Source organism: Podarcis liolepis (assembly GCF_965112155.1).
Source record: "Podarcis liolepis genome assembly, chromosome: 10".
Lineage (NCBI taxonomy): Eukaryota > Metazoa > Chordata > Lepidosauria > Squamata > Lacertidae > Podarcis > Podarcis liolepis.
In genome coordinates, this window is record NC_139562.1 from 32,178,452 (window position 1) to 32,196,325 (window position 17,874).

At 40.9% G+C, this 17,874-nt stretch overlaps 1 protein-coding gene and 1 long non-coding RNA gene across 2 annotated transcripts in view; one reads left to right on the top strand and one right to left on the bottom strand.

Annotated features, from left to right (window-relative positions):
* The first annotated feature begins 17 nt into the window (after window positions 1-17).
* LOC310687537 lies at window positions 18-8,222 on the top strand. Its single transcript, XR_014516459.1, has 4 exons — window positions 18-137; window positions 1,278-1,465; window positions 2,550-3,087; window positions 6,382-8,222. It is a non-coding gene; the product is annotated as an uncharacterized lncRNA (long non-coding RNA).
* TCF20 (transcription factor 20) overlaps window positions 6,868-17,874 on the bottom strand; it is a 201,662-nt gene continuing 190,655 nt past the window's right edge. The window contains exons 6-12 of the mRNA XM_083462639.1: window positions 16,219-16,371; window positions 14,803-14,963; window positions 14,506-14,679; window positions 12,824-12,962; window positions 11,413-11,600; window positions 9,290-9,431; window positions 6,868-8,577 (exon numbers count right to left, since the gene is read on the bottom strand). Of these exons, the coding sequence (XP_083318765.1) occupies window positions 8,399-8,577; window positions 9,290-9,431; window positions 11,413-11,600; window positions 12,824-12,962; window positions 14,506-14,679; window positions 14,803-14,963; window positions 16,219-16,371 (1,136 nt within the window). The 3' untranslated portion in view covers window positions 6,868-8,398. The remainder of the gene's footprint in view (window positions 8,578-9,289; window positions 9,432-11,412; window positions 11,601-12,823; window positions 12,963-14,505; window positions 14,680-14,802; window positions 14,964-16,218; window positions 16,372-17,874) is intronic.

Genomic DNA, 17,874 nt, shown 5'->3' on the forward strand with positions numbered 1-17,874 from the left:
GAACGACAGTTAAACTGTCAGATAAGACTTGGTTAAAGCCTGAATAGGGATGAGGGAGATTAGCTGGGTGTTGACTAGGCAGGGCAACCCAGATTATTTCCCTGAGGGGAAGGACTAGACCCAATCAGATGACCAGGGTACATATTATTATTATTATTATTATTATTATTATTATTATTATTATTTATTACATATTCTCAGACCTCTCAAGTATTACCAACAGGGAGTGTCTATGTTTTAAAACACCCAAAGCAAAACAAAAACTGCGTATAGATGTATAAGCCATGTGAATAAATATGCAAACATTTACAATATTATTGATATGCTGAAATATGCTGAAATAATACCTCACCCAGTTATACTTCCCTTTGGATTTACCTGCTGAAAAAGGCAGGAAGGCCTCATGTTTCACAAACTGCCCTTTTCCATCTAGGAAATGTTCTGGGTAAAAGTTGTGTGGTTTCTTCCACATGGTTCGTCCTTCAGTACCGTCAGATTGAAAATGACTGTGGTACCCCAAGCATCAAATTTAGAAAAAAATGCTAAATATACCAGCATCATATTCCCTCTCTATCCAATCTCTTGTTTCCAGAGGAGGAATTTAAACAAAGCTATCATTCTTATAGGAGACAACAATTTAAGAGAGTTGAAAACTGGAAGTCAATTTTCTGGCTCTTTGACTTCACAAATGAAATAGGGAGATTACACACACACACACATACACATACACATACACATACACATACACATACACATACACATACACACACACACACACACACACACAAACAAACAAACAAACAAACAAACAAACACACAACCCATGAGACAGAGGCATAAATCCTCTTCTGGGCAGTGTGGGGAACAGATAATCTTCAAAATGGAGGAAAGTGGGGAAAACAAAGATTGGGTTTCCCTCACTTTTAAATCATCAGTAAGTTTGCACTTGTTGACAGCAAATTATTCAAGAAGACCATGAGATCACAAATAGAGCAAAGAACTAAAAGACATAATCACACAATGCAGCAACAATGAAACATCATGAGAAAGGTTGGCTCCTGTGAGAATCTTGCTGTTGACAGGATACAACCATGGAGAAGAGAAAGTTGGGGGTGATAAAACTCCCCCGGAAGAAAACATACTATGCCTTTTTATTCTGTACCTAATTCTAAAAGAAATAAGGGGAAAAAATAGCACTAATGAATATGTATGAAGGCAAAAGCAAAGCAGTTTATGTTTTACAGAATCTTAATGTGAATTGTTTATTGTCTCGTCAGATTCACTCCTTGAAAAATGCAATATTATTAGACCTTGGGTTTTCTCAAATGTGAAATAAAGTGGTTGGGCCAGTTCCAACTCCAAAAAGCAAAGTGCTCACAGGAATGCCACCATACCAGCAGTCCATCTTCACTTCCTCGAAGAGGAAAGGTTTCAGCAAGTGGGATTTTTTTAGTTTAGAGGAAAGGTGAGGAAGAGGTAACAAGAGACAATGTCATAAAATTATGCATGGTATTAAGGAAGTGGATAGGTAAAAGCTTTTCTCCCTCTCTCATAACAGTATAAATTACTTGCTTTTTCTCTAAATGAAAAGGCTTAGAATACTGTAACCTTTTCTTATGGGAAAGTTGCTCCATCCCCTTGATCATTTTTCTGAACCTTTTCCAACTCTGTAATATCCCTTTTGAGGTAAGGTGCCCAGAAATATACACAATATTCAAAGTTTATTCACAAAATAGACATGTGACAGCATTCTGATAGTGGAAGTTTTATTTTTGATGCCTTTCCTAGTGATCCCTAGCTTGGAATTCTCTGTTTTTACAGCTGTTGCACACTGTGTCAATGCAAGCTATCCATCACATGGGGCTATCCTCTAGCAGAGGTCTTGTTCTTGATCAGCCTCCACTAGTTCAGATGCCACAAGTGTATATGTGAAAGGGGGATGCCCCAAGGTTAATCGTTTTGCACTTGTTTACATAGAATTTCATTTGCCATCTAACTGCCCTTTTACCTTGTTTGGAGATATCCTTCACAATCTTCTTCCATTTTAACCACCCTGAATGATTTGGCACCTTCAGCTAACTTAACTACCTTAATTGCTCACCCCTAACAGCCGTGCATTGGACGAATTGTCTATTTATTCCTGCTTCCTGTTTCTTAACCAGATACTAATCCACAAGTGGACCTCTTCTCTTATTTTCCAGCTACTAAGCTTACTGAAGAGTCCCTAGTGAGATACTTTGTCAAAAGCTTTGTCAAAGTCTCAGTACACAGTGTCAACAGCATCACCTCTATCTAATCCCACTTTTCTACAGTTCCTTTTTGATCAGTTAGCCCCGCTGTCTTTGATACCTTTATCTTAGAGAGGTAGAACATCACTGCCAAAAGAAATGTAGGAAACTTCCAATCCCAGAAACCTCTCTTCTGTTCTCTCTACTCCTTTACCTCTTGCCTCCCTCCGTAGGGGTGAAGGACAGAGTCATTTTCGCTGATAATTTAAACTATTTGCTTTGAAGCTGTAATTATTATTATTATTGCTTTTAACTCCTCAGGTTCAAGGCAACTGAGAGATCTGAGGATCAGGTTCATTGAAGAAGAAAAACCCTCTGGAATAGTTTATCCATTCTGATTTGATTAATCACTCTACAAAATAGAGAAGCTGTCTGCCTGCTTCTGTTCAGAATGCCCTCAAGTCTCAACCAGCTCTAGATACCTTGGGGATGAAGAAGTCTTGCAGCACAGTGTCCCTGTATGTCATGTGGTGCAGCGTCACTGGAGAAACATTTGCACACCGTTGGATTTCATGGATTGAATCCTGCCTGCAATCCTAAAGTTTTGCTGCCAGTCAGTGTGGACAATACTGTACTAGATACCACTGGTCTGGCTCAGTAGAAGATGGCTTCCTATGTTCCTAAATCATTCAAGCACGGCAAAAGTTAAAAGCGGAGTCATCACTGTGGCTGATATCTGCAAAACTGTTCATCTTTCACTCCCCAGTTTCATCTCATACATCTTGACATCTCATACATCTCGGTAATGTGGCACGTCTTCAGCCAGATTTGCTGGGTAAATAGCTTTTTAGAAATAGAAGTAAGCATTTGAGAACCGTATCCTAAGCAGTTACCCCCCCCCCCCCGGATATTCTAGACATTAGGCAGGTGCTCTCGCTATCATGATTTAGATGCTGGCTGAAAACTTTTTCATTTCAGAAAGCTTATTATTTTTTAATACATATAATTTAGTTACATAGGTTTGTTCTTAAAAGTTCTGCTGATTTTCTACTGTACAACACTTAAGAGCTTTCTGATAAAGCTCTGATGCTACAATCTGTAGTATCGTGCTTGACTTTTTTATTGCCAACTGAAATATATGTAGGAGGAATATTGGATATGAACTGATAAGTTCTTTCTGGCTCATTTTTCCAGTCAGACCACTAGGAACTGACCAATTTCACCTATGTTAGAAGCACTATAAAAATAATTTAAGAATCATGTTGAGCTACTCCAGAGAATAGCTGAAAACATGCATCTGCCTCCTCTTAGGAGTTTTTGAAGGATTGATTGGGGTGATGTCCACATCATACATTAAGCATAGGGATGCGGGTGGCGCTGTGGTGTAAACCACTGAGCCTCTTGGGCTTGCTGATCAGAAGGTTGGTGGTTTGAATCCCCATGACGTGGTGTGAGCTCCCGTTGCTCTGTCCTAGCTTCTGCCAACCTAGCAGTTCGAAAGCACATCAAAGTGCAAGTAGATAGGTACCACTGTGGCAGGAAGGTAAACGGTGTTTCCGTGCGCTCTGGTTTCCATCACAGTGTTCCGTTGTGCCAGAAGCGGTTTAGTCATGCTGGCCACATGACCTGGAAAGCTGTCTGTGGACAAATGCCGGCTCACTTGGCCTGAAAGCGAGATGAACTTCGCAACCCCATAGTCGCCTTTGACTGGACTTAACTGTCCAGGGGTCCTTTACCTTTACCTTAAGCACACACTTAAAGCACTTGACTTCGCCCAAAGAATACTGGGAACTATAGTTTGTCAAGCATTCTGGGAATTGTAGCTCTGTCATGTCCAGACTAGCAATAAAAATCACAAAATCATGATTTCACCCCCCACCCCCTGGCCATGGTAAAAAGGTAAATCTACATTACTCATCTAAAAACTGCAAGTGGTAGGGCTTATCTGGTCTTGTGAGTTCAGCCCCACTTCCAGAAAGTGAAGCCTAAAGTCTGGCTGCAGGGGTGGGAAGCGATTTTGAAACTTACAAGTTTGCCACACTTTGTCTTAAGACTAATCACTTTCAAGAGACAACATGAAATGTATGACGCAGAATGGTCATTGAAACACATTGCCGACAAGATTATCACAATGAAAAATCTTACAGCAGTTGCCCCACTTTCCGAGGGAAAGCAGGAGGGAAAGAGTGAGAAGAGGATCTTCTTTGCTGGGGGCACACTGGTTGTGCAACGCTGTGTGCGGAGAGGCTCATCTGACATTTCTAAGGAGCAACTGATCCCAGACAAACCCACCACAAGAAAGCTGTATTCTGGTTGCTCAGAAAAAAAGAAAGGGCAAAGTATGGAGATTCCAAAGACTATAGAAAATGAGTCAGAAGCAGGTAAAATGCATTAAAGGGGAGGAGAAAACAGAACTCTTTAGCACCCCAGAGATTCCTGGCACCTGGCACCCCAAATAGCTCACTCGCCAATCACTCGATTCCTATGAACATTGGGAGGTGGGAACAGTCAGACTGGCTCATCTCACAGAAATTGCTTAGAAGGGGCCCTGCACATTTTGCATCATGACATTGTAGGATACTTACATTTCTCTCTCTCTCTCTCTCTCTCTCTCTCTCTCTCTCTCTCTCTCTCTCTCTCCTGGACCCTGGTACATCAGCACCCCATTCTTACTTCTCAGCAGCCCTGTCCACAAGTGGGGGAAATGCTGTTGTGGTTATGGGCTCTTCATAGGCATCTGGTAGGCCACTGTCAGGGCAAGCTGACGCAGAACTAGATGGGCCTTTGACTTGATGCAACAGGACTGTTCTTAAAATATTGAAAAAAATGTGTTTAGCCCTGCTTTCTCCATACTAAGCAAAACATACTCAGTTTGTTTTTATGGAAAACGTGGAGTTAATTTGAAATCTGCCCTTCTAAACTAGACTGCTTTTTTCCATGAAATTCTTCATCTTATGAATTCCTTCACTGTATATGGAATGCCACTGCCCATTCTTAACACTCATTCCATCTGTTTTATCACCTTGTGTCGTGGTCTGGTGCCACCCAAAGGCAGCCTTTTCAGGAAATTACTAATTTCTCATCAAAATGCCTGTTAACTCTATAGCTCCCTGTGTTGGCCCATTAAAAGAAACCCAGAATCCACAGCAGGATAAAACCTTTATTAGAATCAACTAAAAATATTGCAGCATTATCAACAAACATGAAATTGAACTGCTTATATTAGTGGGACAGTGGAACCTCAGTTCTCGAATGTCTCCGTTGACAAACGTTTCGGAACCCGAATGCCAAAAACCCGGAAGTAATTGCTTCAATTTTCAAACAGCGCATTGAGACAGCCCTATGGTGACCACAAGCTCTTGAGCCAGACTGCGCAAGACATAGGCCCAAGACTATTGTTTTCAAAGCCACATTAAAGACAGCCTCCTCTAGCTCAGTCAGGGAGGTTGTTGGTCAGTGGAGTGGGTGGTATACTAAGATTCTGTGTTGTTTTGCTGGCTGAACCCCAAGTAAAAGCCCTGATATCCAGCTCCCAGGTAAAGTGGTTTTCTGATGAGACCAGTGGAATCTCCATGAATGGCAAGGATCCAACCTCTGAAATCTCCAGCTATACTGATATTGCACCGAGTACCAGGGTGGCCATAGCTGGTTCAAGTTTGGCCCACACAACACCTCCACCCAGGTCTCGGTAGTTCATACCAGGTCAACCACATCATCCACAATCAAATCATGGATGATATATATTTTCTTGTGAAATGACCTGGCATTTAGCAACAGCACCACCAAGCAGGAAGGCACGATGGCTTAGTTATCAAAGTCTTGTCAGGTGCGGGGCAGCCTGGAAGGGGCAACCACCTTTAACCACCTGTTATCCCTTCTCCTCAACCAACCTGGCTCTTGCCCCACACCATATCTCCCCTTACCTAGCTAGCCTATAGTGACACCCCAGGAACTCCATCACTGGTCCTCTTCTGGCACGTCCCCAACCCACTAACCCACTGAACATAATGATAGGCAAACATATGTTTTTCTGGCATTAATAAGAAATATTAATAAAGATTTCAAACACTGGTCCAGGTTGAAGTTATCATGGATGGGAAGAGTGTCCTCAGTGAAAAGGATGGTTCTACCAAAATTTTTGTTTTTGTTTCAGACTATACTCATCTGTATTTTGACTGAGATTTTTTAAAAATGGCAAAGGATGATAGTAAACTTTGTATACCAGGGTAAAAAACCCAGATTAAAATTAGCTGAAATCTATCAGCAGTCTCGGTGGTGGAGAATCTTGCTTCATCTCATTTACTCAGCCAGATGGGCAGGGTATAAAGAATAAATTGTTATTATTATTATACTAACAATATTCAAAATATAATTGGAACAATACAAAATGCAAATGATAAAACATGGCGGCAAATGGAGTTTGATAGAAATATATAGACTACTGAGTCTATCATTTTTAATACACAATAAAAATATGTTTGATTCGATAATAACTCCATTTACAAAGGTGGATCTGAAAGCATGGAAGATGTGGGCACCTAAATTAGCTTCTTCAATCTCACCGTTGATACCTTTTGTACTGCATCCACTTTTTCATATGACAGGAAAAGAACATGCTATTCAGAAATGGAGAAAGATATTCATGTACTAATTGATTTATTTGAATATGGTTAACCTTTATCTGCTGAACAAATAACAATAGAAATTGGAATGCAGTGTGTAAATTGTGTTTATGTTCATCAAATAGTGTGCTTTATATCAAATTCTGAAGTTTAAGCACATGCCACAAGACATTTAACATCTTTTGAAAATTTGATTTTACATACAAATGAATATACAAAAAACACCTTTATCTATACTGTATCATATAATTAATGAGTTAACAATTGGAGGATGTAACTCTGTGAAACAGCAATGGGAATCTGATCTAGGGATAGACATTAGGGAGGTGGATTGGAATAATTTGTGGGCTAAAAAACCACTAAAATGAGTATCAACTCAGTTTTTAGTAATAAACTATACTGTATTACAGGTCAACATGTGGAATGTACCCCAAGTTTGAGACTGTTAACTATTTTTAAAGAAGGGCAACCTGACCTTTCTTATGAAGAACCAAATACTTTTCTTTAAGAAGCACCACATTTTCCAAATGGCACAGAATTGGAAAGGATTGGAAAGTCCGTGTATTTCTCATTGGAAACAGAATGTATGGTCTATTGCTGTATCAGTGCATGCATTTAATAACGCAAATTATGTAGATGATTTTTTTGAAATGTGGCATCCTTTTAACAAATACTTTATTGATAACCCTGAAGAACTGCAGCCACTGAAATCACAGATTGGAATAGGGCAACCTGAACTAGATTGATCTGTCCTAGAATGGGGAGGGAGGCAAGTTGGGATTTTGGTTTTGTACCTTTTTATTCTTTTTTATATATTTTATAGACCTTTTATATATTTTTGTTATATATTTTTGTTGTTATATATTTTTGTTATATATCATTATATAATATATAATATATATTGGGTATGTTTAGCCTGGAAAAGAGGAGATTGAGAGGAGATATGATAGCCATCTTCAAATATCTAATGGGCTATCACATGGAAGATGGAGGTTTTCTCCTGCTCAGGAGGGTAGGACTCAAATCAATGGATTCAAGTTACAAGAAAGGAGATTCCGACTAAACACACAGAAAAACTTTCTGACAGTAAGAGCTGCTCTTTCACTCTCGCACCTTCAGGAGGATGGTGGCATTCCTGAAATTTCTGATAGTAAGAGCTTCTTGACGGTGGAAGGGACTCCCTTGGGAGGTAGTGGACGCTCCTTCCTTGGAGGTTTCTAAGCAGAGGTTGGGTGGCCATCTGCCATGGATGCTTTAGCTGAGATTCCTGCATTGCAGGGGGCTGGACTAGATGGCCCCTGGGTCCCTTCCAACTATAAGATTCTATGATTCTATTAAAACTGTATGTATTTAAAACAAAAAAGAAAAAAGAGAGAAAGGGAGAAACTGAAAAAAACCATAAATGTGATTCTTGCTAAAGGAAGAATCAGTAAATGAGCTACTGTGATCTATTACTTTATGGATTCAGCAGACCTATATCTTTAAGGTAATCTGCACTGTGAATGACAAACTCAAAATGTAGAAGTATGTTTGTGCAGGTGCCTGCACTCATCTTGAAACAACCTTGATATAATAAGGCTGTGGGACAAGTGTAAAAGCGAAACACCCATCTTCTCTTGGTCTTGGGTGATCTTCTGCAATATGGAAGGTGAAACGCTGTAGGAGGCTGGTGAAAAAGAAGAAAAGCTCCATTCTAGCCAGTTGTTCTCCAAGACAGATACGACGACCTGAGGGGAAAGAACAATGACAACACCAAAATGTCAATCCTGGCTCGTTCAAATCAGTTACAAGAAGGTCCTTCCTATCTCTACCCTGCCCCTTAACCTGACAGCTTTGTGACGCTTATGTAATAGCTTGATAAAGATATGTAAAATTACAACAACAAGCCTGGCCAAGTCATTTTCCTTCTGAACTATTGCTGCCTAAGGTACAAAACCAAACGGAGCCCCACACAGTCAGGTTCATAATACCTATACTTGGTGCCTGAGGCAGAGTACCACAAGGACCTCTCCCTAAGAGTAAAAATACAATACAAATAATAAAAAAGCAATTCCTTGCCCTTTCATGATACCCCAAACCAGTTTCCTACGATGACCTGGTCAATTGGCCTATTGGTAGGGCTGGCACTGTAAGATATTTGATATCAATCTGCTTTGGCTGCAAAAAAAGAAAAAGAAAAATGGTTTGGGCTTGGAAGAGCTCATGAGGTTCCCAGAAGATTTCCCATCCATAATGCCTGATGACAATTCTACAAAACCAACCCCAGCTCTCTGCAAAGTTTTGGTCTGTGCAGAGCCTAATCTGATTTCTAACGCTGATAAAACTGATCATCCGATCATAATAATGGAACAGGCTGACTTGAACCCATAGATAATACCCTTTTTCTGGTGAAGGCAGGAAAGTTTCTTCCTCACAAACTCTTCTTCCCTTTCAATTTACCTGCTGAGAAAGGTATGAAAGCTTCTCGCTTGACAAACTGCCCATTGGCATCCAGAAAGTGCTCCGGCCAAAACTGATGCGGGTTCTCCCACATGGTTTCATCTTTCAGCACAGATGACAGGTTGGTCACGATTGTGGTACCCTGAGAACATCCCCCCAGAAATAAATGTGATTTAGAATAATGGACGAACAAAGCAGATTCATTATCTCTTTTTGTTTAATATCTCTCATTAGGGGGGATGGTCGTCCTCTTCCACCGAGCGCGCAGCTTCGGGAGGGACGCACATGGAGCGGTGAAGGAGGAAGGGGACACCCGCCTAGCCAGCCAGATCAGCCGAATCAACCCTGGCGATCAATGGGGTGACAGATGTCGCAGCCAGATCGCCCTCACATCCTATCTCTCATTTCTTTTGGACAGAGCAGAACAGAAAATCTGCATCTAGATCCAATACACCTCAATATATTTCCCGAAATGTTGGACTACCTAGGCTTGGATGCTAACAACTCAATTAGAAATTATTTAAATGTTAAATTATATTAATACATCTTTTTCATCAGCATTTTTCATCTATTTTCAACACATAAATGTGAGCTGAAACACACACACACACACACACACACACACACACACTCAACAAACAAACAAACAAACAAACATAAAAGTGTACCAATTAATTCCCAACAGCTAACCAAATCTTAACTTTCAAAAACTGGTTGTCATAACTGAAGACTGCCCATTGTCATGTTTGCTTGTGAAACATCAGAATGTGTTGGCCTCCAGATAGTTGATGTACTGTGGCTTCCCCAGCTTGTTACTATGGTGGACAGTAAGAATACAATCAGCCATAGTATCATGAAGTGGCTGTTTGAGTTGGGGGTGGTGCCATCATTATATTTAGGCAGTAGGCAAAAACTTTCCTCTATAACCAAGTCTTTGGTCTTTAACTAACTGTGGCCTTTTACAAGTGGGTGGGATGTAATTAATGTATTTTTTATTTCACCCTCTTGTTTTTAATGTATCTGTGGGGGGGGGGTTCTTTGGTTGTTTGTCTCTTTGGGTTGCCTTGGGTAAGATAAAGTTACTATCAAATTTAAATATATTTATAACCATGCATTACCCCAAATAACAGTGTATTACCTCCAAAACCATTACAGTCGTACCTTGGTTTTCAAATGGGATCCGTTCCGGAAGTCCATTCAACTTCCAAAATCGTTTGAAAACAAAATGGCGCAACTTCTGAGTGGCTGCAGGAGCTTCCTGCACTCAATCAGAAGCCGCAGAAGCCACGTTGGATATTCAGCTTCCAAAAAATGTTCAAAAACCAGAACACTCACTTCCATGTTTGCGGCATTCGGGAGCCAAAATGTTTGAGTCACAATGCGTTAGAGAACCAAGGCATGACTGTACTGTGGTGTGGTGTAGTGGTTAAGAGCGGTAGTCTCGTAATCTGGGGAACCGCGTTCGCGTCTCCGCTCCTCCACATGCAGCTGCTGGGTGACCTTGGGCCAGTCACACTTCTCTGAAGTCTCTCAGCCCCACTCACCTCACAGAGTGTTTGTTGTGGGGGAGGAAGGGAAAGGAGAATGTTAGCCGCTTTGAGACTCCTGAAGGGGAGTGAAAGGCGGGATATCAAATCCAAACTCTTCTTCTGTCATATTAAGCAACCTGATCAAAAAGCTCTTATATGATCATGGACATTCTCCTAAATATTTTCCTATTCTATTTCCCAACTATTCTACTACTTTCAAGCAGATGCATGGAATGTTATAAATTGGCTGACGCTTACAAATCTGATTTCCAAGGTAAAATTGTAGTAGGGTCATACTTTTGTCAGGTCAGAGGATATTCATAGAATCACAGAATTGTAGAGTTAGAAGGGACTGCAAGGGCCATCTAGTCCAAGGCAGGAATCTCAACTAAAGCATCCATGACTGATGGCCATCCAACATCTGCTTTAAAATCTCCAATGGAGAAGAGTCCACATTCTCATTAAGCTTCAGAGGCCTGACATTGGGTATATTCAATACTAATTGCAAAAAAGCTTTGTTTTTGCTGTTTGTGATTATCTATTTACATAACTCTTTGCTCTCTTTCACTCTATCTTCTCTCTAACCCATCATACCTTTGGGATGAAGAAGCCTTCCACCTCTGTATCACGGTATGCTCTATGGAGTATGCCAGCAGGAACAATATCCCCATAACGTTGAGTTTCATGGATCACAGCACGAGTGTAAGGCATATTTGCCTGGTCCTCTAATGTGACAGATCTGTTCCTACCAATCACTGCATCAATTTCTTCTTGGACTTTACCTGGAAAATAAGAGAAGGATGTAACTTACAATGTGCTGCAACTGACAACGGAGAAACAGGGAGATCTAAACGTTCTTTACACCAAGAAGAATGCATGAGTTGTCTCACTGCAGATCTTTCAACACTGTTTTTCCAGGGATGGAGGGAACATCTAAATCAGCTCCAACACAGTTCTAGAATTGGACTCTACTTTGTACTGTACAGTGTGCGTTCTTTTATTTATATATCAATGCATGTTTATGTATGTGTATTTATTTGGAAATATATTTTATTTGTGAACATTTATTATCCAACCTTTGCTAATTAGAACAAAAGAATTGCAATAATAATGGAGATATAGCATTACAAAAATCAATAATTTTAAGATGACCCCCCACACAAAATTAATAACATAGGTATTAGCCTATGCCGTTCTGTGTGTCATGTGAAATTTATGTTCACTTTAAATTGTAGAGTTCAGTGAAAGCTGGAGAGCTTTGACAGAAGATAGCTTTTGCCCCACACTTTGAAGGCACAGGTCTGCAATTTAAAGCACAGTTTCTGAGTGCTTTGACCCATCCCCCTGTCCCCCCAATGCTCTCCCTGCGAAAACTCACTTTTTAAATGCTGAATCAAAACACATGAAAAATTTAGTTTTCTGGTGATTTCTGTTTGCAATGATACAATGGGGAAAGTGCTGAGGCAAGAAAAGCATGTGGACACAAGGTACAAACCTGTGCCTAGAAACACAGCACAAAAGGAAGTCTGGTTGAGCTTTATAATGCTGCAATATATTCAGTCTCATCAATACTAATCTGATTCCCTCTCTGCTGTTTGAATAGATTCTACTTCCTCCTTTGATGCTTTTCTTTTTTTTCTACTTGTTTATATTGCTATTGTGCTTACTGTACTTTTTATATTGTTATTGTACTTATCTGTAGTTATTTTATGCTTTTGAATTGCCTTGCAGACCGTTTTATAGTCCAAAAATGGGATATATTCTGCCCCAGCCCCGGAAAACTATCGCGAAAAGGAAGGATTTACAGTACCTTCTAAAAGCTCACCTTGTCATGCTCTGGTAGGCTTCCTAAGTGAGAGGATTCTATAGAAATAAGGCGATTATAGAGAAAACTCTACTCTGTGCCTTGATCCATCTGACTCAGCAGGTAGAAGCAGGGCTTCCTCCCAAGACCTTCATGCACAGAGAGGTGGTCCCTAAAACAATACTCAGCAGTGGCTCTTACTCTGGATGTCAGGATGGAGGATCATGTAGAGCAGGCCCCAGCGCAAGGTAGTGGTGGTGGTCTCCGTGCCAGCAGAAAACAGGTCACCAATCATCAGAGGGAGGTTTTGGTAATTGAAACTACTGTTTTCGCCCTTTCTCTGAGGAGACAGTATACAGGTAGAATGTAAGAGACGCTTGCCAGGAATTTCCTGAGGCCTGAAGTACACATTAAACCTTCCATAGAGTTGCTGCCAAAAACACTACTACTAGTTCTCTCCCTCTCCTCTGAGGCATGTAGGAACACTGCTCATACTGTGGCAGCATCATTTTATACATTTCTCACTCTCACCTAGCCAAATGGTGTGGAGTGTGTAGCAGCAGGTAAGGACTTACAGCACAAAGATTACAGGGGAGAAGGAGAAGGCGCCGCACGGGGAGGAGCTCTTTTAAGGAACAGTTGGAGAATTCCACGCAATAGTGCTGCGATATACATGAGTGAGTTTCCCAATGCGACACAGCCATTGCTGATCATGCCAGCAGAGCATCCATGCTACAGTTCTTTCCACAAATGTAACATGGCAATTTCCAGCTTAATCCTATTGCTTGGCATATTCTAATACAAGACAAACTAACAGGTTGCATTTCATCTCCAATAGGTCTAAGGCAAACTCTGGAATACCTAGATCACCTACTGAGATGGAAACCTGGAAAGATGGAAGCTTTGTAGCTGAACAGTTCCCAAAGCTGAGAGATATGTCAATTGGCATATCTATATGTCAATTGCATGGGGTTTCATTCAGGAAGTAAACAGCCTGGAGAGGTTCCTGGATCCACTGTTGTTGCTGGAGCCTCAGTAGCTTGGAGCAACCTTTACCAGCTTCAGGTGCTATGTCAGCTGTAACTATTCCTGGGCAGAGAAAGCTTGGCCATGGGGGCCCAGGTACTGGTAGCTTCTAGACGGGATTACTGCAGTGCGCTTTATGAGAGGCAGTACATAAGGGGGATCCCAAAACTGCAACTGCTACCAGGGATTCTTTAGCTGTGATTCCTGCATGGCAGGGGATTGGACCAGATGACCCTTGGGACCCCTTCAAATTCAACAGCTCTATTATTATTTCCTTTAGAAAATAAAAATATTTATTTTAAAAAACCCCACCCAATTCTATGAATGCTGCAGCTAGATTGCTAAGTGGTGCAACCTACCGTAAGCATATAAGCATGCTTGTTAAAACAATGGTACTATCTGCCTTGGCTGCCTACCTGCTACTGGGTCACGTTGAAGGTTCTGTTATTGGTAAATAAAGCCATAAACACATTGATACCTGATTACTTGAGAGATCGCCTTTGACCTTATTGACCTGCTCAGTCACTGAGGTCATCTGAAGAGGCCTTCCCGGTGGTGCCACATGCTTCTGAGGTCCACTCCACCATCACTAGGAGCAGGGCATCTAGCATGGTGGCACTCACTTCCTCCTTATTTTAGATGTCTACTAATGAATTGCAAATTTTGCATAAATTGTTTACAAGTCTTCCCAGAATGGCAATCTCAGCTATGTACAGTTTTTTTTGTCAAAGCAGTTTTTGAAATGGTATTATGTTTTGTTTTATTGGGTTATATATTCTGTACACCTCTTTGATTCCCCCCCCCCTAAAAATGTAGTAGTTTATAAAGATTTGTTACATAAATGAAATGCACCTCACCTTCTCAACTTCTTCCAAAAATGCCTCAGTGATGTCTCGCTTGGAGGAGGGATCCCAAGTTTCTTTGTGTTCATTCACAAGCTCACCTAAATAGTCCATTAATTTCTTTTGATGACAAAAGGCTTTCTGCATCAATCCAGGGATGTGTGTCAAAAAGGGCAGTGAATTAACAACCTGATGCCAAAATAAAATAAAATAATAATAATAATAGTAGTAGTAGTAGTAAATACTAATCAGACCCAGGATCTAACAGTCGCATAAGCATGATCACCCTGCCCCCAAAACAACTTATCTTACCTGTGGCAGAAGTCCAGCTTCTTCCTTCATGGACAGTTCAAGGTAATGAAGTAAACTCTGGAATTTCTTATCCTCGTAGTCAAAACGATTGCCAAAAGTGAGGAAGCAGATCACATTGCTAATTGCATTGTTTATGAGATAGTGAGGATTAAATGATTGACCTGAAAAGGACAGAATAGCCCAAAAATGATATTAGGACACATCCAACTGGTATAGCTCAGTTGGTAGAGCATGAGACTCTCAATCTTAGGGTTGCTGGTTCGAGCCCCATGTTGGGCAAAATATTCGTACCTTGCAGTGGGTTGGACTAGATGACCCTTACGGTCCCTTCCAATGACAAATTCAATAATTCTATCCTCCACAACCAATACTCATCAATTGTTTTAGCATGTGTTGAACAATCCCTCCTAAATCCACAGAAATTCCTAAGAGAGAAGTCATCCAAAAGCCTATCTAGTATACACAGTCTTAATATTTTTCTCTCAGGTGTGTGTAACCGGGGGGGGGGGAGGAGGGGCAGCTGCCCCCCCAATCAATACAAACCAATACAAATCTGAGGTTCTGCCCCCTCCTAACAAAAATCATGGCTACGCCCATGCTCAGGGAGGCTGAGAAACCTGCTACCATTTGTTTCCCTTGCTTCTTGATCAAATGGTTTAACTTTACAAATTGGTGTCTGCATGTTTTTTTCTTTCCTCAAGATCCCCTTTTCCACTTGGGCTCTGTCTATCAGATTATAAGCCTGCAGACAGTTGCTGTCTTGTTTTCTTATCTTTTAACATTCTAATTTTCTAAACTTTTGTAATGCCTAGAAAATGTTAGCTGCTTTTTAAATGATAAATCATAAAAATAGGTCAGGTGTTGTTGCTTTTGGCGTGGTAAAGCAGATGCAGAAATGTCAACTGAACTTAAGATTCGAAGAATGAGAAACTAAGACAAACTGATATTGACAGATTCACCCACCCTCTGTCTTAATCAGCCTGATTCTTAATCTGAACTCTTGCCGTGGGTGCCTACTATATCCCTATGGTGGTTGATAATTAATTTCTTTATGAAAAGTCAACCAATTGCACAAATTTTCTTTCTGGAAAGAAAACCTTATAGAAGTAAGAGAAACACACATCACTGTCCTACACTCAGATGTACAATATTATCTTTTCTTAAAGTATATTACTTAGGTCATCAGAAGAAGCAAGACTTTGTCAGTATGCCAGAACTGGAGGAAGGACTGATCCTGATCCCAGGAAGATGCAAATGCTCCGAAGACTCAATGAAAGTAGTGAGGGAGGAAATATTCACGGTATAGGAAATGCCCCACCCATTTTTATGATGGAGATAACCATCTGCCTACATCTTCCACTTGCTTTTTAAAGGTATCGCCCTTCACCCTTCCCAGTTTTCCTAGTTTTAACACACCTTCCTTAGAACTAAACACTGAGCACAAATGTTCAGCTTCCTCAACCACCAGCTGCTCCAGAGATTTCTTTCCCATTCCAAAGTCTCTCAGTATGGAGAGGGTAAATCTCCTCTGATCCTTCCAGGCTTGATTGTACTGTGCCATCACCAGTCCTGAAAAAGTGAAGAGGGGAAAAAAGTGTTTTGCTTGTACATTATATTTTAAAGACCTTGCTGGATAACCCTTGGTCACCAACAAATTTCATGGCAGGGCCACCGTGAGAAATGGAAGACACATGGACGGCCAGCTCCCTGACACCCATGAAGCAGCTCCTACGACCTATTCTCTTGCCTCTTCATTAGCAGCTGTGAGAACCTTGGCTCTGCGGCCTTCAGCTGCTAAGCCCTGTTTTTTATTCCCCATCTTATGTACAGTTAAAACCACCAATAGGAAGCTGGATTTGGAGTCCATCTTCAGCCTAATAAGCCATATTGCTTCTGTTGGGGCTAACCAAACAGCAAGGCCTCAGCTTGAACTGCTTATTAATATAAAATATATGAATGGTGTATAACAATAGTATACCACGCTTCATCATAATATCTCAGGGCAGTTCACAGAATACATAATAAAAACAAGTAAATAATTAAAAGAAAACGGGGGGCCACCAGGTGGCGCATTGGAAGATGGCCGACAATAACATCTCTCCGACCCACACGAGGTAATTAAGAGGCTGCTATGGGAAGTATGCAGTCTTCCCGACCCCCCAAGGAGATGGGGGGGACTCCCTTGCCAGTGGCGGCCATAATGCACCCCCGGATTCGAGAGATAATGAACTTGGCACCAGCCCTCGGTGAAGTCGGCTCTTCCCGGACGCTGTGTCCAATCTGCGCGTGCTGGTTCGCTTTAGCTTGAAAATACAATTGGAAATATATAATTGGAAGAAGCTAAAGCACATACATCAAGCAAAGGTCGGGAGATAAGACTGCTGATTAATGGATCTCTGGGATCGAAGCGGCGGGCGAGGACAAATAAATCAAGCGACGAAGCGCCATTAAGAGATTGGTATGTCTGGAGTGAAGAAGGGGGGTGGAGGAAAAAACTTTTCTTTGCATTATGTGAGTATTAATAATCCTCCACCCCAAAGAAAGTGGAATCGCCGTATTTTATTAATCACAAGCAGGAATTTAAAAACAGTGTGGGATGAATTAATGATGAATGAAGAGAGGATTGGTAAATATCGGAGAATGGAAAAATTCTATGACGCAGTTTTAAAATGGCGTCTCGCAAGACAGGCTTGTCTAAGAAAGACGGGGGGAGGTGAACCAGAACTATTGGAATGTGAATGATGATTGGAATTTGATCTTAACCTGGCAGAGCCCTCTATGAGATATTTTACAAGCCTTGGAAAACTAAAGGGCAGACCGAAGATAAACTTTTGAAGGAGGAGGGGAATGGCGGCTATCCCTATGAGATATGACTTGTGGAGTGTGTAAAACCCACACAGACAAAGTTTGTTTTGTTTTTTTAAAATATTTTATTGGGTTTTCAACTATAAAACATAGAACACATGTTAAACATACATATACATCTACATTATACATCGAGAAAGGAAAACAAAAAAAGAAAGAAAAGAAAAGAAAACTTTCATGCCTTTTTCTGTATAACTTATTGGACCT